This window comes from Chiroxiphia lanceolata, chromosome 3, assembly GCF_009829145.1.
Source record: "Chiroxiphia lanceolata isolate bChiLan1 chromosome 3, bChiLan1.pri, whole genome shotgun sequence".
Lineage (NCBI taxonomy): Eukaryota > Metazoa > Chordata > Aves > Passeriformes > Pipridae > Chiroxiphia > Chiroxiphia lanceolata.
Window position 1 is genome coordinate 80,389,617 of NC_045639.1, and position 26,606 is coordinate 80,416,222.

At 38.1% G+C, this 26,606-nt stretch overlaps 2 protein-coding genes across 3 annotated transcripts in view; one reads left to right on the forward strand and one right to left on the reverse strand.

Moving 5' to 3' along the window:
* Nucleotides 1–23,914, reverse strand: part of ORC3 (origin recognition complex subunit 3) — a 33,374-nt gene extending 9,460 nt beyond the window's left edge. For both annotated transcript variants that reach the window (XM_032681791.1, XM_032681790.1), the window contains exons 1-14: nt 23,786–23,914; nt 21,338–21,392; nt 19,363–19,460; nt 16,760–16,904; nt 15,376–15,480; nt 14,462–14,616; nt 13,409–13,542; nt 12,201–12,360; nt 11,277–11,390; nt 9,334–9,467; nt 8,845–8,908; nt 5,791–5,907; nt 4,889–4,968; nt 1,510–1,643 (exon numbers count right to left, since the gene is read on the reverse strand). In XM_032681791.1, coding sequence (XP_032537682.1) covers nt 1,510–1,643; nt 4,889–4,968; nt 5,791–5,907; nt 8,845–8,908; nt 9,334–9,467; nt 11,277–11,390; nt 12,201–12,360; nt 13,409–13,542; nt 14,462–14,616; nt 15,376–15,480; nt 16,760–16,904; nt 19,363–19,460; nt 21,338–21,392; nt 23,786–23,839 — 1,549 coding nt within the window. In that variant the 5' untranslated portion in view covers nt 23,840–23,914. The remainder of the gene's footprint in view (nt 1–1,509; nt 1,644–4,888; nt 4,969–5,790; nt 5,908–8,844; nt 8,909–9,333; nt 9,468–11,276; nt 11,391–12,200; nt 12,361–13,408; nt 13,543–14,461; nt 14,617–15,375; nt 15,481–16,759; nt 16,905–19,362; nt 19,461–21,337; nt 21,393–23,785) is intronic.
* Nucleotides 23,915–24,000: 86 nt separating this feature from the next.
* Nucleotides 24,001–26,606, forward strand: part of RARS2 (arginyl-tRNA synthetase 2, mitochondrial) — a 34,172-nt gene continuing 31,566 nt past the window's right edge. Inside the window, exons 1-3 of the mRNA XM_032681944.1 lie at nt 24,001–24,077; nt 24,755–24,828; nt 25,437–25,542. Of these exons, the coding sequence (XP_032537835.1) occupies nt 24,039–24,077; nt 24,755–24,828; nt 25,437–25,542 (219 nt within the window). The 5' untranslated portion in view covers nt 24,001–24,038. The remainder of the gene's footprint in view (nt 24,078–24,754; nt 24,829–25,436; nt 25,543–26,606) is intronic.

A 26,606-nucleotide genomic window follows, 5' to 3' on the forward strand; every position in this document is an offset into this window, starting at 1 on the left:
GAACATAAAGATATTTTGCTTCCTCAGGCTTCATGATTTTATTTTTTTCAGTTCATTAGGCAGTCAGGACAATGGACTTTGTTGTTGCTAAAAAAAGTAGTATTTTGGACTACCCTTTCACTCTAAGCGTTCTGTGGGCAATTTGGGTACATAACATTTTTGGCAGACTTCTGAGAACTCCTACTAAAGATCAATACAATCACATAAATATATAAAGTGAGAAGTTATCTAACTCAGCAGCCTATTAATGTACAGTTTATTTTAACTTCCCCTTCTAATTTTTCCATTACAGCTTAAATCCACTTTGAAAACAAAGATCATTCATGGATTCATTAGACCTTCTCTGCTTTAAAACCATCTTCGAATCCTAAGTGAAAATAAACAGTCTTTTTTGTTTTATAATTCTGCGAGTCCCTGAATTCCCGGAGTTGTTTTTCTTTATTTATTTCCTCAAGGTAAAAATCCAACTACTTAAAAGCCTTTTGCTTCAATTCTTTTTTAGCCAAACTAGATGAACCTTTAGGTTTTCCAGCATAGTTCAGATTCTTCAGTGCTGGTACCTTCAGTGACATACACAGCTTTTTCAAAGTGCTGACCTATTTCCTCTACCACAGCTCTGCTATTACTACATCTATTAAAAAATACATGGAACAGGCAAGAGCCAATTCTTCTAAACAATGCTCAGTTAACCCTAAAGCATTGCAAGACTACTTTAATTAATACTGACTTAATTAAATATTAATTAATTAATATTTGGTGGCTTATTGCCTACTTGTCCAAATGCTAGGTAGCGACCACACTGGTAGTGAGCTTAATTAATATGCATAAACCAGACCAGATGATAACCAATTCATCTTTGAAAGGGGAGAACACTGAGGAGTGCTTCTCCATATTTCAGGGGAGGCAACGAAATTCCTATTCCAGAAGAATGCTGGATTACGTCATACTCCTGCTTCAGAAGGAATATGTCAGCTTCTGAAAGACAGAAGGCTGTTGCTCTGAAATATGTCCTCTACCATGAACAACCAAATATATGGGCTTGACAAGTTACAGCATGTCAACAGAGCCCTGACAACTGGCCCTTGGTGTCCTAGCTCTGAATGTGCAGGTCAAAGAACTTCACATACATTTGGACTAAATACCACGTCATGAGGAAGTCTGCTGCTATTTATCTTTCAATATAGTTTTTTATTTGTTAAATATTTTTGGCAATTGCAACGTATGCTAAAATGCTCAAAATACACGTATGAGACATTTAGCGAGTAATGTTTGCTGATCTGTCCAGTTTCTTATCTTACATCACTCTTCTGTATCATAAAAAGCATGAACCCCACAGCAGTAAAGAATATAAAGACTTTGTAATTTTGTGCACGTATTTAAAAAACAATCCTGCAAATCTGATGGTTTGATACAGTGACAGGATATCTCAGGGAAAATGAAACCCATTGGTCAGACAACAAAACAGCTTTTATATAATCCACAGTGGAATACATGATGGTACACACCCACCTTCTAGATTCTGAAACTCGGTCAAGAACTTCCTCAACTTCTCTACTGTCTTATCAAACTCTTTTCCAGAAGATGACAGCAAAATTTCCACGCATTGTTGAAGCATGGTTACCAAATCAGACTTATTCAACATCCTAAAAGGCATAATTGTTGGCTGACGTTAAAATGCAGTGATGAAACAGCTTTCAATGTTCTTAGTTGAAAAAAAGTTAAAAAAAAATTGAAAAACTCCTTTTAGAAGAAAAAAATCTCCAGAATTTCAAGCATTTAGCCTAGCAGTAAAGTCCATTTTTTTCTTGCTGTCATTAACAGAAAGAAATAAACCAATTTTAATTGGTGAAGACGTTCTTCACATTTTCCTGCAGAACAAAAGTTTTTTCTGATACTCTACCTAAAACCACTTGCTGGATACAGGAGTTACAATTTTTGAAACTGTGAGAGAAAAAAAAAACCTAAAAAGCACCAACCAACCAACCAAAAAAAAAAAAAAACTACCTTAAAACCCAAGTATGGTAGGGTTCATAACTCACTCCCAAGAACAGTAAACAAAATAGTAAAAAAAAAAATAAAAAATAAAAATCAGTATGTAAACACACATTCACAAAATCCACTACTCTCTGTGATTCAGACTCTCAAATGAAATCAGAATTGCTGGGGGGTTTGTTTGTTTTTGTTTTTTTTAATTGCTGTAAATCTAACCACCACTAGAATCCCAGAACCATTCAAGTTGGAAGGGACCTCTTGAGATTATCTAGCCCCACCTCCAGCCCTGCATTTACTTAGTGTTAAATTACAAATGCCTTTTACAAATGTCACCAAGCACTGCTCAATCTCGTAATCTTAATTTAAATAATATCAAAGCAAGTCCTTGCAAATATCCATAAATAAAATCTAGAATTAGTCATTGCATCTGGCCAGTACCATTACACATGCATGTACTTTTTTCATGCAGCATAAGAGGTTCCCATTGCTAAACACTCTGGTTCTGAACAACCATACATTTGTAAAGCCTCTGTTACTAAGAGCCCTTCCCAGCCTATTCTTGTGGGTTTGCTTTGCCTTACACAAAACAAAGGTGCTAATACAAGCTAGGATGAAGTCCACAGAAACTCCTTCTGAATGGTGAAGTGGGGAATCAACTGAAGAAATGATAACAGAGACTGGTCAGCACCAAAATGATAGAGTCACAGAAGGGCAGGACTGTGATAAGCAGCATGTGATGAAAAGCCATCACTGATTGGCAGACAAAAAACAGACTACAATGTCTAGACAAAAGACAATAGGTCAGACTGCAAATTTTGCCACCTAGAAGTTTGACCAGATGTCCCAGGCAGTTAGGTCCACATAACCAATCAAGTGGGACACTCTCCAGCATCTCTTATCTTCTCTCTCTTCTGACTGGATTAATCCAAAGTGAAATAAAGCTCACACTTTTTTGACTCTAGGCAACTCAAGAAGAATAACTACTGTCTAGACTGCTAAAGTTAAATGACCTGAAACACGATCTTTGGGGATAGCATTTCTAGTAGAAGAGATAAAAGCCTGTCCAAGGAAAGGCTGAAGTAGAGAAACCAACCACAAAAGAAATTCAATTCAACAACTGAAACCCCCACATTCAAACATAATTAGTGAAAGGCAAAAGAGATACTTTGTTAGAAAGTGAGAAATAAGTTGATTCAAAACTTTTCTATTTTTTACTTTCTAAATACAAGGAAAACAAGATGGATTTCAGAAAAACATTGAAAAGAAGAATATGAGATGGAGAAAGGTGAACGTAAGGACATCAACAGGTGATGTGGCTCCTGGGAAGGCAGAGATATTAAGGAACAGTGAGTAACTTCTAAACCTGAACAAAAGGGAAAAAGAAAAGATTACAAGTTGAATTGGAAAGATCACATTTTATCATTTTCTTCATCTAAAAGATGGCAAGCAAGATTCCATGTAGAAAAAGCAGAGACAAGAGGAAGTATGTGTAAAATGGAAGGTAGAATTAAAGTTACAAACTGGAAAAAAAGTCACAGCTAGAATTCCAAGTATTTGAAGAAATTATGTTGGAGGAGTTTTGTTAGGAAATTAATAGACTTTCTGGATAAAAACAAAGAATCATAGAATCATCATCTATGAAAGGAATGACCACATTCGCTGTATTTCTATCAGAAGCTCCCACAGTGGGAGCCAGGACCAGAAGAACAACAGGAGGGAGATGAACAGATAAGAATAAAAGGGGAGCAAGCCAGAATCTGATGGCAGCATCCGCTTTGAGATCGGAGACAGATGAATTCAGAGAGGATGAAAGCAAATTAAACATAGGAGAAGAAAAAGGAGGGGAAAATGGCCAAGTGTTATTAAGAGATTACAGACAGACAATACGGGAAAGCAGAATGACACATTTGTGGGCAAGAGTTGATAGGTGACTGAGTGCTGTCAAGATTCAGGAGAGTCAGAGAAGGAATTAGAGGGACAGACTGCAGAAATGACAAATCAAGCACGTAATCCTTTCAAAGGGATGAGAGTGAAGAACACAGAGCAGTGGCTATGTGTAAGAACCACTCAGTACGGCAAAGGTACAGTCTGAAGCGTATATTTCCTTGCGTATATGAGCCCAGAAAGTTATTCTTCACCCACCACTGACATGTGTCTTCTATTCAGTTTTACAGTGTAACACATCAAACCTCACCAGCTCAGAGTCTTTAGAAGAGGCAGTTATGGCAATGGTGTCGCATTGGCTCCTGTGCGACAGAACCGATGTATTATTTGAAGGAATGCAATTATCAGGACACCTGCCACGTGTCTGTTTAAAGCACATTTAAAAGTCTGTAGCTGTAACACTGCAATTGAAACCTTTTCTATTAAGAAAACTGGTAGGCAACACTAGTGGAGGCTCTCCTAAAGTCCTACTCTTACAATAACACAAAAAATTAACCCAGTCCCTATACAAACTATTAGACAAAAGAGGAACAGCGGGAAAGCAGTAAAATAAAAAAAGAAAGGTCTCAGCTACTGTTCATTTGGAACAGATTCTAATTTTCACAACAGATTAACATTTAAGCCAACTAACACTAATAATTTGATTGATAATATCTAACATAATCATACTTTAAAAGACAAACCCCAAATCATGTTCTCATTCACACAAAATAATCTCAGTGATTTCAGCATAATTACTCGGGGTATATGAGATTTTAGAACGTGGTTGAATTTTGCAGAAATCAGTAGAAAACCAAAATGAAAATGGCAGTCATTTATATTTGCAAACAATCCTAAAGCTAGCTGTAAATATGTAATATCCTCAGCTTTAAGTTCCAAAATAACTGATGATTGATACTCTCCATGTGTACAGTGGTATTAAAACACAATGGGGGTGGGGGGGGGAAATCACCTTGCTAGCTGAAGAGATGACTCATACTCTTCTGTCTCCCACACTTGGTTTTCCAAACATGCACAGTGCAGCTCCCTGATCTGTTATGCAGAAGGTGAAGAAAGGATAAAATGTTTTACAAAGCAGTGCAGAAATCTTACAACAAGCTGTTCTAAGTAATATGCAATTCTTTTGGAGCTTGTTTCCCAAAGATGCAGAATGACTGCAAAAGAATCGTGAATATCTTCCAGAATTAAGCTTCTAGTGTTGCTGGAGAGTGTGTTGTTCTGCACCAGGTTTCAAACAACTAACATTCAGATGAAGATAACTGCAGTGAACAGAGGAGAACTTCAGTCAAATGTCCAAGCTAAAACACTGGTACAGTTCATGCTGCATTTGCAGCTAGTGACAGACTCTAGGTAAGTATGTAACACATGGAGAACTGAGAGACAAGTGCACATGCACAGAGTATACTGCTCTGCTACTGGAAGAAGTTGCTGAGCATGAGAAGGTGGATTAATCACAATAGAGAAATAGGTTATTAAAAGCAATTATCACTGTTCCTTAACTATCAAAACTCAGTCTCTTCATCTGAATTTGACTAGTGATCTAATAGGTGGCAGAAGAGTATACATTCTCTGCAATGCATACAGATGTCCCAGACGTGGGAAAGTCAATGTGTGGATTCTTTTGCTGATTTGTGCATCTGCATCCTCCTGGAAACTCCTTCCTGTGGACTGACAAGGTATCACCTATGTCCAGAAAGAAATCACTGCTGCCCTCTGCAAGAAAGCATCTGTCTCCATTTTAAGAAGCAGAGGGCAAAACAGCACATTAGTAAACAAAGAGAAAGAGTAAATATTTATTCCAACATCACACTTAGAGAAAAAATGCAACAAAACCCATACATAACAGTACCTCACCTGCTTGCCCAAAGGATACTTTGGAAGAGAAGATGTGAAAACATGAAGACATCTCAGAACCGAAACATAATTTTCGTGGTAAACATGTAAGTCCTCCAGCAATTTCTGTGTTTCTTCCTACAGTGACAGAATAATTTTTTTAAGTCATTAAAAACTCTTATAAAGCACTTAAAATGACTCTGAAGTTTTGACAATGTAGTGTGCTATAATTAAAATCACCAATATTAAATTAAGATACTGAGCAAAAGAGCTCAGTTCAATAGTTCACTGCATTTACATGGTGTAATGTTAACTGTACTTTCTTCCTCCAGCTCACTAGAGATTTGTTATTGATTACAATTATTATTTTACCATTTTCACCTACAGTTAGGCCTTTAGATTTGGTACGTTATCTCACAATAATGAGACTATATGCTATTCCTTTAATAGGCAAAAAGAAGTTATATAGCTACGTTTACTTGAAAATTTGCATTTTTATATTACAAATGCATTTAAAAATTTATTTCTTATATTGTGGGTGGTTGCTGTTTTTATTAGTTAGGTATACATAAAAAACCAGTTCACAGAAAATAAAGAAATATTCAGTTGCTGCTCCTATGTGTTCTTAATTTGACTTCTGTGTATTCAGGGGTTGAGAACTGCAGAAAAAAAAAATCACATATTAGGAAAAAGAAATTATTGACTTCTGCTGGATGGATTCCCACTATCACCGGCCTCTCATGGAAGTATATATTAGCACTTCTGGAAAGGCCCACTCAAAAATTCTGGTAACTGTACTGAAGTGCTTTGGTCTCGTTACATTTAAGTTTGTGAATCAAAAGATCATCTCTCTCCTGTCCTCTGTCAAGGATAAAGAGGAAAAAACCACGGGATTCTCTACATATTTTATTGCCATTTTGCTCAACTCTGAGCAACCCATTCCAAACAGAAAGAGAAAAATAAAACAAGCCACTAAAGTTTCCTAAAGTTAAACTGAAACAAAAAGTATCAAAGAGAAAAGAAAAGCAAATCCTTGTCTGCAAGCAATATCAGGAAGTACTAACGTACAGAAAGAAAAGGCATCATCCTGCAAAGACTGAATACCACAAAGACACTTGGTGCTATAAAGCTTTCTGGTGTTAAAAAATATTAATGACATTTCTCCCCACAGACTTTTTACATATTGAAATGTAAGGTCACTGATATAACAACTGTTTAAATGACTTCCAAGACCTTAGGGTAGACACTCAGAAGTTTGTACGTTAATTCTAAGTAGGATCATTAAGAAAAAAATTATCCCCACCACAAAAAAAGCGATAAAAGAAAAAAGTTCTCTTTAATGCTGCTACATCAATCTTATTTCCCCAAACCCAGAGCATTATTAACCCATCTGGATTTGCCTCATCTTGTTTCTTAGCTCAAGACTGATGTAGCTAATATAAATAAATAGCAATGTCTTTTGCCAAATAATGAAGTGAAAAGGCATACTCTGTTTTACAAGAGTTTAAAAACCTTATTAGAAGACTATGCAATGTTATTTCCATATAGATAACAGATATAGATCACCACTTTTACATAATTTCAAATTAAATTTGCCATGAAAACTTTCAGACAGATTTGTTAAAAATCACGATGTAAAACTGCTTTTAAAACTGATTATTTTAAGGAGGTGAAACTCTTCCCATAGTTATTAAAAAAAGTGGTAACAACATGGAATATAAATGCAGCTGATAAAGGGTATTGCAGATTTAGGGGCTAAGCTTGGAGACCAAGTTTACCTGGTCCTGAAATATGAACAGTAAATTTATATGAAAAAGTACCACAATGACTTTGAAAGTGTTTCCCAGGTTTAGAATGATACTGTAGATTAGCATGACATACAGAATATAACAGCACCACATCAATGCAGCAGCAGGACTTTTCCTCTCAGGCAGACTACACTGCCAGTGTGGCCAGGCAATAATGGTCCTACCCCTACTGTAGAGATTAGAACAAGTGTCTTCAATTAGAATTTGTGATAAGGATCTTATGCATCTAGGCACAAGAATTCCGGCTTCCTTCCCAAAATTACAGGGTGAAGCTTGTGAAATAAGGGGTATATTATTAAACATATAAGGTTTAAAACACAGAAAGTTTAAGCTGATGAGTCTTAAACTTTCAAAGTAGGTGTGAATAAGCAGCAGGGGAACAGCAGTAGCTTAGGCTATTTTTGCCAACGAACATTATAAAATCATGTCTCGCCTTGACTACCGTAATTACACTTGCAAACTTGCCTGCTACTAACTTCTCTTCCAGACATTACCATTGTTCTTCACACCTGAAAAAGCCTTACAGTCCAGGAAGCTCTGCTAGGACAAATTAATTAGTCTCTCCCTGTAGTACCATTTGCCTGACAGGTTAGTTAGACTTGATACGAAGAGTTAGGAGAAACCCTTTACCTTTAACAATGCTTTTACTGGGCGTGGTTCGGATGATGAAAATAACCAACAGATTTTTGTTGGTGAATCCCTAAAGGGCTCACAATAGCAGTACTCTGACTTCAATCACTTGACAAAACTTCAGATAAACATGTAACAAATTGAAGTTTTCATCCTGTATGAGACCTAGTGTGAATGTATGCCTTGGGACACAGACTCTGCCCTACTCAGTTCAATCAGAAACTACACAGAGGGTATGAAGGATTAAGAGTTTATGAAATAACCTTTGAGATTACTTACACATTCTCCAAACACTTAACAGAACTTCCAAGAAAGTCAGTCTGAGTAAGCATGAAAAGACTTGGCCATAAATAAACCTTGTAACCTTCCTTTTAAGCAGTTATATTTCCAGACATAACTAAAAGTTGATGCAAGGAAGTTGTGCAGCTTTGTATAAAGGCTGACATGGCAACCCTAGAGATTTGAAATTTTGACCTGCCAATTCTAATTCTTCATTACTGGACATGAAGTACAGTATGTCCTGTATGAAAGATGCTATACAGGACTATACATCTTGGTCTTGTATTTTATTATGCTCCACAAACTAATATATTGGGCAAGTTATCTTTGTTCTTCAAAGACATTCTTAAAATTTTACCTTTAAGAAGTTGTCTGTTGTCAGTAGTGCAACCTGTTTCCCTGACTCCTGCTCTTCCACGTACCTGATGGCAAGAAAGAAAAACAACATAAAATTATGAAGTAAAGAAAGATTCTAAGGTTAAAAAAAATTAAAATGTTTACACTGCTACAAAGATGTATTTTGGAAAGAAATGTCCTTTGGGCTGTCCTTGAAAAAGGACAGTCAAATCCAACAAGTTGAAAGGCTACTCCAAAACCCTGGAGATTATGCTCCAAATCAGCTTAACAAGTTCGAAAGTGATTTATGGTTAGTTGTCACATTAGCTTGTTTTTGTATTGAGAACAAAAAGGGAAAAAAATTCCAGTGATTACACATCACAGAAGATGTACTCTCTCGACTAGATTAAGGTTTCCCGTCCTCCGTTTGATCAATTCGCCTCTGCTCTTTTATTCTTTTTTAAAGCTGACTCAATAAATGATTGTCCAAAAAATTTATTTTCCCTTTTACCTTCTAAAAGAGGGCAGTCTCCGAATGTTTTCACACTGATCATGAGACAAAGAATGAACTCTCTTCTGAAGATCTACCAGTTGGCAACACAGTACACTAAGAGGCTGGGAATAGAAGTGCTCCACAATACAGAGCTGAAAAACAAAGCAAGAAATAGGGATGATAATAAAATCCATCCTCCCTGCTATATCTATCTACTTTTTAATGCTTTCTTATTATACTACAATGGCAGTAATGGTACTCTCTAAAAAAAATTCATTACAATTCATAAAGATTCCATTAATCACTATAGGGCACTCATTATACAATCACATAATTACCTTCTTTGCTGTATGTGCTGTTCATTTTCAGTATCTCTTATTTCCCCTCTCTTATGTAGTAACTATAGCTTGTCAAATATCTTATAGTCGCTTATGTGAATTACTGCGTTCTTTAGGTTACATATTCAGTTCCAATGCTTACAAATACTCAAGGCTGCATTTAGAGATATGAAGAGCAACTGCTGTACACAAGCCAATTTCTGTTTCATGTACACAAAAATACACTGTTAAGCTCTGCCTATGCATACATACAAATGCACTTTATTATTGATTTCACCCACATTAAATGCTTGCAGCATCAGGGCCTTGCAGAACAATAGCACATGCTCATCACATCTATTCTTAAAAACCAAACAAACCCCGATCAAACAGACTACCTCACTAAAAACTTTTAAAACATAAAAACTGTCAAAGAGGAAAGACACTTCCTATCAGAAAAGTTAACAACATGCTTAGACATAATGAGATGATTGTGATCCCTTCTATTTATTACTTAGAAAATCTGATCTGAAATTGCTTCATCACTGAATCCTTTTAACACACAAGGACATAGCCATATGTTGTCAAGGCTAGAATTTGCACTTTCATATCAGGCCAATGGAGAATTATTAGATTTTGATGACTCTTTCAAATTAGAGGAGTTGAAACCTATGAAAGCCCATACAGGTCTGTCTGCAGGAAGTGGTACTACAGCTAGGATATTTCTTCCGGCCACATGTAATCATTGAATCTTAGATAGCAAAGAATCCAAGAAACTCTAAAGGTATATGACATTAAAAGGGCATGTTCTACTAAAAGGGTCACACATGGAACTAGGCAAGAAAGAAACAATTTCACAAACCTGTATTAAAACAGATTACAGGGGTTACAAATTCTTCAGAGAACCCTTCTCCGCAATCCACAAAAGCTACAAAATCCACAAAAGGAGACTCAAACACAGAAATACATCTAGATATGAAGATCTACACAAGCCAACAAAAATTTAATTATTGTGCTCTGTTACAGACTATTTTTAGAAACCTTGAACTCCTCCACTTTGTCTCCTGAGAGAGGGTAAATGTAACTCCACACCAATGCACAGCTGCTTGGAGCACAAGCATTACCTACTCTGAGGCACAAAGTAAGTGACCCTGTAGCTACTATTCCCCTGAAAAGGTAACAAGTGTGCATCCAGAAACTACGTCAGAAGAGTTCAAGAGGGGAAGAGACACTGCTGTAGCCTATTCACACCAAGACAAACCAGAGTCCAAGGACCTGGTACAGAAAATCAGAGAGAGTTCTGCCAGGGGTGTTAGAAAGCTACAAGTTAATCTATAGCAAAACACAGCTCTTTCTACCCACTAAGGCAGGTCACCCTTTTAAATGTCATCGTAAAATATTGGGGGTTTTGTGGCAGAGTAAACTTTTACTTCTTTTGCTTCTTCATACCTGCCCTACAAGTTTTCTCTAAAACCCTTATCAGTTAAGGTTTTAAAACATGCATGTGTTCATGGACTCAACCTGTTTCCAAAGGACATTTTTTCATACAATTCAGCAATATTAGGTCCTATGAAATCTTTCAGTGCCTAGTAATTACCCTTTGTTTTCACAACCATAATTTGAATTCTTGTTACCACTGCCTACCTGAAATCCTTTGATAAAATTCTGGACAGAAAAATCATGGTACAAGAATATGTTGATGAGAACCTGCAGAACTTTTTCACCCAGTTTAAAGGGAAACTGGGCTGTCAGAAGCAGCTGAAAAAGAGACAAAAAGAAAAAGTAGCCATAGTAGAAATTTTCTCCTGAATTAAAATAAGCAAAACATATATATACAGTTTGATACAACTCTCAGTATGTGTTAGCATTCAACTGAATCAGATACTAAATACACCGCCAGCTTCTAAAAACAGTATTTCTATTAAAATATCCACGCAAAGATTGATTTTCAGTTTATTATTTTACCCCATTTTTGTAAGTACCTTTTACTAATGCAATGTTTGAATTTAGTTTTTTGCTTAACGCTGGTTTTGTATTTATTGTAAAACTGCAAACAGAACAGAGACTGCTGTAATAAACAGAGATGCTACTACTTTCAGCACGTGTAACAACGATTTTGGAAATCCTGCACAAAGTGACGTACCAAGAATCCACAGGCATAACATGGCTTGAACATTTGGATGACTCAGCTAATGTTTGAGAGGTGGCAAAACTCAGGCTGAACTGTTATTTTTCTAACTTTAAAGTCATCTTTTTTCTGGAACAAAGTAAAACTCAAAATCAAAGCACTACTTTAATGAAGAGGTGTGAATGTGAAAGTGTAATTGCCCAAGTATATATGCACAGATGTCAGTGCAAATGAAAGATGAAAGCAGGTGTGTTTCTCAGTGTGAGAAGGGAGCTCTCAGTATTAAGCTACTCTGCAGCTGTGAGTAGAAATATCCAAAATCCACAGCTCTCAGGGACAGATTCCTTTTCGAAACCTTCACACCAACCTACCTTTAAAGGCCAGACATGTAGACTGTGCTGCAATACACTCACTCTCCTTCTATTTATAAAGGGAATTACCTTGTCAATTATAGTAGACAGGTGGTCCTTACAGGAAAGGGACTGGAAAAGCTCTATGCACAGCAGAGAGGAAACAGAGTGAGGAAGTAATCTGTGGATAATCATCGGTGATGTAGCGATTCCAAAAATCAGCACTAGAGGTAATTCGTGGATATGCTGACTAGATAATGATGGAAGGGAGAAAAAAACCCATAATAGTTACATTATAGAAACTCATGCAACAAATGCATTTTGTTCTACTACAGCACTGAGCTTAGATGCAGAAAGGGGTAAGTTAAAAGATTTGTTGCATTTAATCTACATTCCATACGCTCATAATTAGGTATTTATCCTTGCCACAAAAAGCAAAAGAAAATACAACACTTAAAAAACAATTAAAACCTAATTTTTCACTGCCTTACACCCTACTGATTTCCACATAATTGTGCACTTCTGATTTTACTTTTCAAAATGTTCCCTTGAGAATCCATCTGCCAGATCCGAAGAAGAAAACTATTTTTATTGTTGGTCCCTCAGCAAGAGAAATTGCCTGGGCCTTGTTTAGAGGTAATGTCAGGTGCACATGCTGCCCCTGAACTAATCGTACAACTGCAGCCCCAGTTCTGATGCAACTGTAGTTTCAACCTGGGGACTAAGTGAAAGGTGCTCTTTTTGGAGAACAGCATGAGTTTTTGATTAGTACGCACGAGATGATATTAAGGAAGACAGGTTAAGGAAGAACAGAAGTACAGGAGCACCTGAAGTAGTCAGCTGCTGATTACAGATCCTGACCAACTGTATAAGTTTTACATACACTCCTATTAGTAAGCTAGTGACCTTTAATCACCATTAAATCAGTAGTCACACAAAAATATACTTTGAAAACAAATTTAAAAGCCTACAAAAGAAAGATCTAGGCATCTTAAAAAATTAGTTTCACATTCACGAATTCTACAACAACTAGTACCAAAAAATCCTCCTATGTGAAAAATTAAATCAGCCACCCTGTATCTCAACCTGGTCCTTAGGCACTCTGGTTCAGAGTCTCAAGTTAGCTTTAGGGTAATTTATCCCCAAAACCTAGCAAATATGTTTTTGCTCAATCACTGCTGCAAAGAAGCAACACTAATATTTGATTCCAATGCTACACTGACCTCACTGTCACATTTCAAAACAGCTGCAAATAGAAAATGGGTACAGTGGAGTAACTAAACTTCAAGTCACATTACCTGCAGATGACTATGAAGTCTTGAAGTACTTTTGTGGTGAAACTTTCCATGTCTTTGAATATGACTACAACTGGAGGAGACTGCCAGTGTGTAGAAGAAGTTCTTTTTTTGCTTGGAGCTTCAGAATCCGTTTTCTTTAAAGCCATTCATTAAACATTAACAAACAGAAGACAGTAAAATAAAAAGACTGAATCTCATCTATGATTATACATTACTCCGAAGTGACGTGACTGAACTTTTTGTCAGCTGTATTTATTATTAGCATCTAGAACTGCCATTTTTCATCCTTCTGTTTGGCACAGCATGAAGCACAAAGAATAAACAGATTTTAAGCACACATTCCAACAAAGACAAGAATAGCTCTGTGAGACAGAACTGGTGAAGTTCTGTTGGGATTGAGGGAGGAGATTTGAGTTGTGTACAGAGACATTACTTTCCTATATCTTTACCCAGTAACAAAAAGAGCATATACTCATTACACTTTTGTTTATCACGCTGCTCTGATGCAGTCATCAGAAAATCAGTCCTAACTGTATTCATAACAGAAACAAAGTATAAAACTTGATTAGCTTTAGCAAACAGAAAGATACATAAGCATTTTGAAGGTTATTTTCTTACTGCTTGCCAATGTACTGTGGGCTGCAGATGACATCATGGCTCATTAGCAGTAATACAGTACCTTTCCCCTTGATGGCTGTTCTTCCATCAAGTTTTGTTTTAATAAACAAAACATCTCAGCACTCCTGGGAGAAAAGCATCTGGCATGAAGCTGATACTGCATTTTAAGTTTCTAATTCCCAATTAAACATATGATAAAACAGTACTTTTTGCTTGTGTTTCAGAATTCTGACATTCATACGTTATCAGTAACTAACTCCACATTTGTTATATGTGTTACATATTATATTCAAATCACGTTTTTTAGTGTTAAATTAAAAGTTAACCTTTGGCATTTTCTCACAGAAATTTGAGTTATTAAATTCTTGTTTTAAACACATCTAAAGGTCAGGAATTTTCATCAACTGGTGACTAAAAAAAACCCAAACAACATACCTTTGTTACACTCTCATACCATTTGATAAGAGAAGACATTGAACAACGTATTCTATTCTGGGAAACCTGCACATAGTCCTCATCTTCCAATGAGTCCACATCTACATAGCAGTTCATCAGCTGCCCCATCAGCTTCTGCATCAGATTTTTTACGCCTTCACAAAAAATTTTAGACACAGGGTAAAGACATTCGGTTATTCAGTAACACTTCTCCAATCCATACTCTAAAATATTACCCAATTATTTTTTATATTACCCCAACTATTTTTCACATTTCTAACTAGTCTCCTTCTCTCTCCAGAATGCACATCTCCTGCTCCAGAAAGCATTAAGGCATGTTGTCAATGCAATAAAAATTATCCAATTAACTTGCCTAGATAGCAGCAATTCAGGTTAAGATGTTGGTCTTCCACCTTTCCTGAACTCTGCCATTACAGTGACCTAAAAATAACCAAGGCAGCCAATCCACAGAACTGAGGATACTGCCATAAATGACTTTTACTATTTTTAGTTAAAAAGTAAAAAAGGAGCAAGGAGAGTGGGACAAAATTTTATTATACCCATTCCCTTGCTGTAATAATGTGACTGCAGGCATTTAAAAAGTGGAATGCATACATACACTGTACAGTTAAACAAGAAGAAAGCCAGCCTACAACATTGACATGCAATACACTAAGCAACATGTTCTTGACATTTATGCTACATCTAAGTAGTATTTCAATCTTCATTGATTTAAAAAGAACTGGACACATGTTAAAATACAGTAGGCATTACTGCTGTGATGGTTTGATCAAATCTTTAGAAAGTCTTCAAGATCCCTCCATCCACTCTTCTTAAATTTGGGGGCAAAAGCCAAAATTTCTAGTTAATTCATACCTTATTCAAACAAGCAGCAAAACGATTGCATTATTTACCTGGGCAATCTTTAGCTTCCAGCAAGGCTATATAAGGAGTAATGTTATTCTGAAGGAAGTCTGAGAGACTTCTAAAAGTCAAGTCATGATCTGTAACATTTACACCTAGAAAAAAAAAAAGAAAAATTTTGAAGGGCATTTTTCCTGTGATTTGTGCTCATAACGACTGAATAATAAACAGAACAGCAGACAAAAACCAGAAGATTCCTCACACAGTTAAGGAAGGAATGGAAAGCATGGCATCAGCTATGACGAAAGATGAAAAACTAGCACAAGACTAGACATACATGTTGATTTTCCCTGATTGAGAGAAACAGGAATCACTGCAAAGACCCCTCATAGACTTTGGGTTTTTTTTTTAGAAGAAAGATTTCTCAGGAATGCAAAACTGCAAGAAGTACGGTGGGTTTCTCAACATCCCTGCTATTGATATCCTCATAAACCATCCACTTGTCTGCAGACAAGAAGTTAAGCTCACCTTCTGCAGAAGAATACTGCATATGCCCAAGTTCTGGATCCTCACGTCTTATGTAAAGAGGAAAACTACTATGAATGAGTAGGAATCTCCACCTGAATTCACTATGAACTACCTACTATTTAATGCCTTTATTAGTACCCTTAGTCAATCAAAAAAAAGAAAAAATAAGAACAAGCCCCTCCAGAAGGCAATTCAGAGCTTCTTTCTCAGAAATATCCTCAGCAGGAGCTTTTTACTTTCTACTGCCTATAAAAGCAGAGTACCTTCCCCTCTTTGTTAGTGCTCACATGGTAAGTTTGAAGGATTGGCCTGATTTTAGGTTCCCTAAAATGATCCACTGAAAATGCAATTAACTTACTTTGAATCAGGTTTAGGATTATAATTACAAACCTTTGAAAGAAAGAAGCAGAGGGAAAAAAAAAAAGAAAAAAAAAAGACAGACTTCAGAACTTTACTATCTTTAGTAATAAGATATTCAGCCATTTTCTTCATTCTCTGTACCTTTTCCAAGATACAGACACTGCTTTCCTACATGTGAAGATGCACTGAAAGAACATATATCAGAAAAACAGAAACTATGTAATTTCATGTTTAAGTTACAGAAACCACCAAGCATGCTGGTGGCAGAAACAGGGACAGAATCAAAGTAGCTCCAGTGCCTCAGTGCTACCTCCTGCCTAAAAAAAAACTTTAAGGAAGGTGTTGACTTACTGGACTATTGTGTATACAGACAAAAGGGAGAGAGGTTTTAACTTGCTTCCTTCTCCCAGACCAATCTCTTCCATTAACATTTTTGAAGCTGATATTGCTCACAGTAACTGTTGGGAGTCAGCAAGGTAATTTTCTTTGATCTCCCTGTCAGTTTTAAACAGATGTACATAACAAAATATAACTTAAAAAAATTACCTAAGACAAGAGCTGCAGTGGGGATTTCTCTGAACTTCATCCGGCAAGTCCATTCTGCTGTCTTCTCTTGAAACTCAGAATGAAACCGGCTCAAAAAATTCATCAGATTATCAAGCAACTGCTTATTCAAGTCTTCCTGTACTTTCTGTAAACATAAATAGAGAGATTTTGTTTATAAAAATGTGAAAACACGAGAGTATCACTCTGGAAAAGTCACATGAACTGGAATTTCAGTCCTTGCTACAAACACCAGGTTTGGTCATGACTATTTCTTGTGTGGTCTGATAACCATTATCATCCCATTAAAGCTAAAATTACCATATTTTAGCACTGCACTTTTTGTTTCTAACCTGGATCCTGATAGTTCAGGAATTCCTCGCCTGGAATTCCTTGCCTCACAGGAAAACAATGTTTCTGAAAGCCCTTGATGAAATTTATCATAATAAGAACGCTTGCAAGGCCATTTCTGACAGCAGGAGTCAAAACTGGAACACCTTGCAATACTGAAACAAAAAAGCCTTCCAAAATTCACCTTCCAAAAACAAAAGACAGTTCCTGCTGTACTTTTGTCAGGTTTTCATGTTGTGAGAAGCAGATGACAGATGGTGCTGCCACAATCACAGCACAGTTCATGACGGACATACAAAGAACAAGAGCGCTCCACAACAAAGTACCTGGAAGTCAAATTCTTTACATTTTTCAACACCTCAAGGAGATACTAATGACCAGCACGAGCACAAGGCCTGCCAACAAATCATCAGGTAGGAGCACCCTGGCAAAAACTCTGGAGAACATCCTGGGAGGCTCCCTTAGCATACTACCAGAACCCCTAAAACAAAAGTCCAAACCAGCAAACTATGGCCTTCCCATGTATTCTGCCACAGATGAGGTTTACTACACCAGAGTTTGAAAGTTTATAAGAAATGAAATCCCAACTAGATAAAGCCCTCACCTACCTGGTCTGACCTCACAGATGATGCTGCTTTGAGCAGGAGTTCAGACAAGGGACTTCATAATGTCTCCTACAATGTGAATTACCACGCTATTTAATATGTAAAAAACATCATCAGCCAACACTAGGATGAAAGGCTGGTAATTCAAAACTCATCAGGACAAGCATCACAGATACCCTAAAAGCTGGATGAAGAAAATTCTATGTGTAGCAGCAGAAGTAACTGCAGTTAAACTTCCCTTGGGCAATTCAAACGCTGAGGACAGGTCCTTATAAATTTGTCAATGTAGAATGAACTGTCTTCCATCAGGAGGAGTAAGACCAGAAAAAGTATTCGACAAACTCCTAACAGCCTCAAAGAAAACAAGGGTAGGAGATTTAGAGCAGGAAACGATGATTTTCCAGATGGGAAGCACAGTGGCTCTGTGCCTCTCACTCCTGCTCTGTGTGAGTGGTTAAGGGACGCTTTCACTATGATGGGCTGTGTCTGCTGCTCTGGGAGAAATCCTTGAAGAGCACTAGGAAAAAATCCAACACTTCGTCAACCAAAAAATCCTGTAGCCACTGTTGGCCATGCAGGAGATTTGTCTCAAAAGTCTTGACAACACTGTGCCAAAGAAAGAAGATCCAAGAAAGAAGATCTGCCAGAAGTAGCCACAGAAAGTCAGCTTCCCTATAATCCACCATGTAGCTGCCAAAGTGGTTTCTGGCTCAGCTGCCACCATTGCTGCCAACGATGGTAGTTAACCCATTGAGCTGTGAGGTCCTGCATTGCTTTACACAGTCTGGCTAATCATGGTTTGAAAAGGCTACTGAGTAGTCCAAGTGAGCTGGATCATGGAATAGTAGGAACAGAATTATAGGAATTTATGATTTTAGCCCAAGGGTCCAGATTTTAAGCTACATCCATCTGGCTTCTACTGCATATCCCAAAACAAACTTTGGGAAAAAATTTCTCATAATGTCTAGAGCCCGAATGCAAGCAGAGGAACATGGAATACTTGCCCAGAATCCATGACACTCAATAGAGGAGGAAATCCCTGCTGTAGGGAAGCAATTAGTCACACCATAATGCAAGCCAGCTGGTTACATGGACACAAAAACAGCATGTCATGTAACATACAACAATTAGGAGGCCACAGTGCAGTATTAAATTAACTCTGTCCCCCATCAGATAAGCCCGTTCACACTGTCCATACTATATTTGCAGCTGTGTCATTCGGTATTTGACATTCATGCAGTTGTATTCACGTAAATCCACTGTGAGTCCTGGACTGCTGTGTATGAACTCTGTAACACTGAGGTCAAGATCAGCCTAAAATCCTCAGAGGGCTGGCAAGCATTAACTGAATTGAAGGCAGAAGACAGCAGTATGCCAGGAATTAGTAAAAAGGACAATTAGTAAGAAGAGAAGCTTAGAAGCAGCAGGTTGAAGCATCAAAAACATGCAGTTCTATGGTTACAAGTAATGTGTAAGTAATGGATTTATTATTACTATTTTATATTCTGGACAAGTATTTCAGTCTCAGTCAATATTTCTGCATTAAATAACTGCCCTTTTAAGCATGTAAAAAAGATCTCCAGAAACAAAGAAACAAGCAGCATTGTTATAAATGCAAAACACTGCTTTAGTAGGAAGCACAAGACTCACCTCTGTTTCTGACTTAATTTGATTCCATAAAGACTGACAAGTAACAAACCGCAACTCAGTATCCTCTGAATCATTGTTTCTGATTCCAAAATCACGAGCTAGAAACACAGAAAGCAAAGGAAAGCACAAATAAGCTTATGAAAACAAAACATTTTTTTTCTTGAGAATAAAACAACTGAAACAAACTTCTTAATATACATATATGTTCAAGGGAGATGACTTTTCTCTTAACCAGTTAATTAACTGCTGGTATCTGGTAGAATAAGTGAGGGAACAAGCAGAATATATTATCCAAGTAGGTAGGCAAAAAGTAAAGAACTGACTTCCAGTCCCATATGAGCTAAAAGCTAAATCAGAGCAAAGAGCCTTTATTATTAAAATTAAACAAAATTAAAAAAAAAAATCTTTTCCTTGCTTCAGAAAGTTTTGTGGGTCTCTTTCACCTATTAAATATTCAATCTTCCTTCACTATCAGCAGTGGTCTGATCTCTAGAAAAGAACCAGTTGATGAGCACAATCTCACAAAGCACTAAAATCACCCAAAACAGCAATATAAGTGATGAACAAGAAGCATCCCTAATCCTCCATTTTCATTGTCTCCCCTGAACTATCATCTCATTTGTATCCCTAAGAAAAATCACTTAAAATACATAACCCACTCCAATTACACATCTTAGGATTTTAGCTGAAGAAAATCTAGCCACCACATTATTGATAACATACCAAGGCATAATATACTTTTTTACACAACCAAAACTCAAACTACAGGTGCAAATATGCTCAGAAGACCTTTTGTGGAGTGTAACAGTATTATCAACTATTGATAATAGAAGTTTCACAACTGAAATTTTACAGGATTGGGTTTCCAGATGGGATGGATGCACATCAAAGTACTGTTTTAGAACAACACTAACCAAATGCTGTGAGAAACCAGACTAGTTCACCTCTGCCTCATTTTTAGTTCAGTCAAATTTATTTTCCTGCCTCAAAGCAGTTGCTAACTACAGCAACATGTTTAGTAGTTTATCCAAATACTACTAAGTTTGCAAAAACAAAAACGTAATATCCAGTAAGGGAAAAAATTTTAACGTGGTTTAAGTGCATAGGTCCTGGTTGTTGGTTTATTTATCTTGCAATGACCTGTAATGACAGATTGGATTCTACTCCCCTGTCTCTCATTCACTGAGCTACAGATGTCACAACTTCCACAGTAAAAATAATTTGAGTTTAATATTAAAGAAGATGTTACAGTAGGTAATGAATGAGAGCCTGTGGTGATTTCCACAAAAATCTGGCCCTATTAATTTCCCCTCCACCTTTTTCATACAAATTGTCACACCTTTTGACAGCTCTGGTGATGCTAAGAGTAGTTTAACCTGGGAATAAGAACTGTAAGTTTCCTAATCAAATCTCAATCAGCAACTATTCAAGAAGCATTATTTGTGGCTCCAATAAGAGTCACTCTTGTTCAGTCTTCCTAAAACGACAACACACCTAAACACACATCTAGAGAAAATGTATGCAGCAAATACAGAAGCCATGGGATCTTCACAAGTGGCTTTTCTTTCTTCTTTTACAAGAAACTTAGGTAATCTACACAGAACATAAGACTTATGGATGGGATATAATCTCTGACTCCCATAGCTTAAAAGTGACTCATTCAGACTCTTCAGATGAATTGTTTACCAGTTAGTAAACAATTTATGGTAGCATTGTACGGAGTTTTCTCGTAAAAAAATGTGCAAAGACAATGACAGCCAAACAGTCTTGATTGCTGGAGATGAAAAAAAACACATTTACAGTAGCCAATAATTTGGTTATGTTCCTCCAAAGAAATGAGTTTTCAGCAATCAAGAAGCAACAGAAAACCTCATGCAGCTATGACAGAACTCATTATACAAATTCAATTAGATGTGATGAACTTTCCAGGATTAACCCTCCTCAAGCACAGGAACATATATGAAAATGCACTAACCTGTACTCTGAGACAATTTTCTCTTCTTGGCACTTGGTTTAAAAACAAAGCAGCCCTAGAGAATAGCAAAAAAAATACAGACTTCAATATGAGCATCATTTTAACTGGCTCCTGAGGCCACTTTATTATCCTTTAATTTCAGTGTTCCATTAAACCAATAATTTGAACTGAATTGCCAGCCTCTTAAGAATATCAAGTTACATATTGTGCCTATATATTCCTGTTTCAAGCTGAAACACTAGTGGAAGCAGTATCCTGGCACACTTGTGAGGAACTTTTACATCTTTCCACAACATTCTGCAATTTAGCCATCAACTATAACAGCAGCATATTCTTTAAAAGTCTCAAAACCTCCAACAGGTTTAGAATTAAGAGGTAATTATTCCCTGAGGACACATCAGTACAGTTTCAGTTAAAAACAAAAGGCAAGAGGCTGAGATGAACAGGTGATCTGGAACAATGCAATGAGTATTACTAAACCAGTTACAAAAGCAAATGACACGCCCAAGCTAGAGGACAACTGCATCCCAACTCAAAGAAGTAGATAGTTAGAAGCAGAATGACAAATGGCTTCAAAAGGGTTCAGATAAAAACCCCTGTTCCAAGGAATTCCTCCAGATAGAAGGCATCTCCCAGTTAGACCTCTTTCATCACAAAGTATTAAGTTTTGAATTCCAGGAGATTTTTTTCATTTTCCTCTAGAAAATCGGAAATTTCTTCCCTCACCCTCTCTACAGAAGCTCATCTCTTTTGTAGAGTTATAACGATTTCCTATATATCAGAAATCTTAAAACTCTCACTGCAAGGTTCTTATGCTACAGCTAGGGCGAAGGAAACACATAAGTGTTGAAAATAAACAGATTCAATCCTATATTTCTCAGTGGAGATGCTAATACAAGCAAGGACTACTGAACGCGACCTAGGGTAGTTCAGCCACTAGTGTAAGAATGATGTAGTGAAAGTCAAACACCAGAGTTATATTCAATTCTGATCACAGTCGCCACTCTGTTGCGTGACTTCAGACATTTCCTTTCTTATACAAGTAAGACATTACATTGACCTCCACTGAAAAACAGCCTTAAAAACTGGAGATGCCTTCAGATACTTCCCATTTTACCATATATATTAAGAAGCATTTAAAATGAGCTGGACAAAAGTTATGGTTATTCTACAGGTGCTAAACACTCTGGAACGATTCCACTGCAAAAACTTAAGATACGGATTTATTTATGCTGCTGTATGCACAACAGGAGCACAAATGGAATTGGCCAGAATAACTGTAAATTACTTATACAAAAGAAGAATATATGCTTAATCAAACTAAACACAAATACTATTGAATGCTTTACAAGCACTGGATTTCCCTACACCACTGAATGTAGCGGAGATCAGAATATAAAACTGCAAAGTACTACACAAAGGACTTGGGAGGCAAAGTGGAGTGACACATTTCACTACCAAACTAAAAGGCAACAGCCATTTTCTGAAGAGAAATCCACCAGTTTTGGATTAAGTTATAAGTTTATTTGGAAGCGCTTCCCTTCGCTCCTGAAAGTAATAATCTGCACAGCAACTTCCACACCAAAGGATCCAGCTACACATCGTAACTGAGTGTGAAAAACAATATAACAGCAGTCTTGTGATGATGAAACAGATGCTGCGAAACCACTGCTGTTGTTCACTATATGATCAAGCACGAGACTAAATGTCAAATGTTTCAATATAACATTTTAAGTCTCGCTATGCATTAACACTCTGATGAATGAATTGTCCCTACTGCCAACCCTGACTACTGGCCAGATAAAAGCTTTCATTTCGGAAATACCAAGGCAATAACAGATATTTAACATCACCTGTGGATGACAGCACTTTAATCTTTATTTCTGCATTGAATTAGTTTTGGGGACAGAAGCAACGAGCCTCCGAAAGCGGAAGCGAGAAGTGCCAACAGACTTCAGCTGACAAAACCTACAGGCGCTACAGCTCTGCTCTGCTCCGGTCCAGGGAAGCGTTTCTATTGTGCCAACAGGAGAGCGGAGCAGGTGGATGGATGACCACGTGTCAGTCACCAATCATGGTGTGATTCCTGGGGATGTTCTGGGCAGGACTAAGAGCTGGGCTCGATGATCCTCGTGGATCCCTTCCACCTCAGAATATTCTGTGATTCTGTGTGACTGCGGTGAGGACACAAAGCGCCTTGGGCAAAAACAGGACCCGGAGGGAGCCGGCGCACGGAAAGTCACCAAAGCTTTGGGAAGGGACGGGCAGCGGAACGGGGCAACGGGGAACCCGGGCACAAGGGACGCGGGAAACAGCAGCGAATGGAGGAGGCGGGAAGAGGAGCAGGCGCAGGGCGCGGCGGGCGATACCGCAGGTCCAGCTCCTCCAGCACCCGCACAACCCCCGCTGCTCCCTGGGGAGACCCCCGCCCTCTCTCCCACGCCTCACCTTGGATACGGAGCACGTGCTCATGTCGCCCCGCGCCCCGGCGTTATCGGACATGAGGAGGAGGAGGAGGAGGAAGAAGGACGCCTCGGGACTTTGGCGCACGCGCGCTCCCGGCGCGTCCCGTCCGCCTCCCCCTGTAACGCGAGGGTGGTACGGCCCAGGGTGGTACGGCCCAGGCCGCCCCTGGGTGGGCGGAAGGAGCGGCGCGGGGGGGGGCGGGGCGGCCGCGGAGGTTCCGCCGGGCGGCGCGGCCATGGCGGCGGGTTCTTGGCGCAGGAGCATCGCCACCCAGGTACGCGCCGCTCCCTCCCGCGGCTGGCGCGGAGGGGCAGTGCGCCGCGACCGAGACATCCCCTTCGCGCCCTCACTACGAGTCCCCCCACACCGCCCGGGCGTCTCGCAGTGGGCGCGACCCACAGCCGAGCTGGGATTGGGATGAACTGAGTGAAGTGTAGCTACCATCCCTGGAAGTGTTCAAGGCCAAGTTGGATGGGGCCCTGAGCAACCTGGTCTAGTGGGAGGTGCCCCTGCACGTGGCGGGGAGTTGGAATTTTAAGGTCTTAAAGGTCACTTTCAACCCAAACCATTCTACCATTCCATGACTACTTCGGTCGGTAATGGCACCACGGGAGGGTTTGACGAGATCCTTTGTGGGGAAAAAAAGCCCCAACCCTCTGTGGTGTTTTGCCTTGCCTTTTTTTCTAAGGCTCCTTTAACATTTCTTGAGTTTGTATCGCATATTTTATTCTGTTGTTCATAATATTCAATAAGCCTTTCCCTTTTCACCTGGGTTTAAATTTGCTTTCAAATACAAACAATGCATCCTCTATAGGTATTTAAACAGGAAGCAGTATTTTTCCTTGGGGTTTTTTTGTTTGTTTGTTTGAGGGTTTTTTTGTTTTTTGGTTTGTTTCTGTTTGTTGTGGTTTTTTTCTTCTTAAGCCAAATCGTTCTTTATTTCCAATTTAGCTTTCAAAGGTTTTGGATCTGCCACCAGAAAATTTAATAAAGTCCATATCTGCCGTTCCTGTCTCCAAAAAACGGTAGTTGTTTACGTTTTATCTTACAATGCTATGTCATGTTTTATTATTTTATGTCATGCTTGTTATTGCAAGAGCTTAACTCTAGGGAAAAAGAAATACAGAAAAAACCCAAACCTTATGTACCAATTTAATTGTAAGAAGATAGTTCAATCTAATTAAATCACTATTTTTTCAAGCAAGCTCAAAATAAATTTTTAAAAGCCTGTACGAATTACAGGCAGTGCTTGAATGGCAAATGCTTCAACATTAATGATCTGAATGTGAAACTGCTTAGAACCAATGTGAAGTTATAATGGGATATTTTTTTTCAGTGTCCTGCTCAGGAGTGGTAATGATGTTAGCAAGTAAATTACACTCACTCATAAGAATAGTTTTTGTTTATTCTGAAATAGTGTTCTTACCATATCTATTTTTTGATTGTATCAGAGCAAAGGTAATATTTGGTCTTCTATTGCAGCTTTCTAAACATAGTAAACTTTCAGATATATGTGTCTGGGTTAGGCTTGGCAACTAGAGTTGTCATATGCAGAAGTCAGCTTGGATCTTCCAGATCACCCCAGCATTGCAACAGGATTTTTTTCCTGATTTTCATATCTGTTTTTTTTCAGGCAGGTTGCTGATTTCCAGCTCTCCATTGCTTCTGTAATAGAAAACAGTTCTAGTGATTGCTTAGCACAAGACTTGCATCTTCAAGCTCAGAAGCTGGCTGAAAGGGTATGCTAATGCATTCATCACATATTTATGCAATAAGAAACTTACAGACTAGAGCTGTAAGAGACATCATAAGGTAAAAAATGTTCTTTCTCCAAGCATCTCTCTGGGTCGGAGTAGTTTGATGACTACTTGTAATTGTACACAGAATCTTCACAGGGAATGGGAGAAGCAGTTTTAGTTGAGGTTCTCTTGAAATTGTTGTTTTCAAATAGTTTGAGAGAAATAATACTAGTGTAGTTGCATGGGTATTTAAAGGGTATGCCGTGGTCTGTACTGTTGCCAGCACTTGAGGAAGAAATTGAGTGTGTGATGGCTTGGAAAACCAAAGGTGCAAAATCCAGCACTAGAAAAACAATGGGTAAATTTAGCCTTTAAGACAAACAGGCCAAACTTTCAAATCCCTAGCTGCTTGAAATTGAGTTTTCTTAGAACAGGAATTTTTTTCGGGGGTGCTAGTTTGGAAAATCTTAGTAATTGAGGTATTAAGACTAAGTGCAGCATAAAAAAAGAAGCATGAAAAACAAGGTCTGCAGAAGTGACACAAACGTTGAAGAATGGAAGGAAATAAAAATCTGGAGAAGCTGGCATGCATAAAGTTGAAAAAAAAAGTGGGAATCGGAAGGGTGATGCTAAGGTTTTAGAGATCATTTGTGCCAAAAAAAAAAAAAAAAATTCACAATCTAAAGCTGTATTGCTGATGCCAATGCAGAGGGGTATAAACTAGGAAATTGCCAGCAAGTGTGAGAAGGAATCAGTAGGGTTGCTCTACAATCAGAAGTTAAAAAGGAGAAATAAACCCAGTTGTAATACTGTTGAGAAGCTAAATTATTTTTCATCTCATTTTTCGCCACTGAGATGTTGAAGATGTCCATAACTTGGACCTGTTTCTTTAACAAGATAAGTATCCTGACTCAGGTGAAAGAACTGATGGTGCACAGATGTACAACCAAAAGTTCTGAAACAGCTTAGAGATTTTCTAGACCCATAAAATAATTGAGGTGGGAAAGGACCTCAGGAAGTTATCTGTTCCCATCTCCTCCCCAGTGTAGGTTGTTGAAGGTATT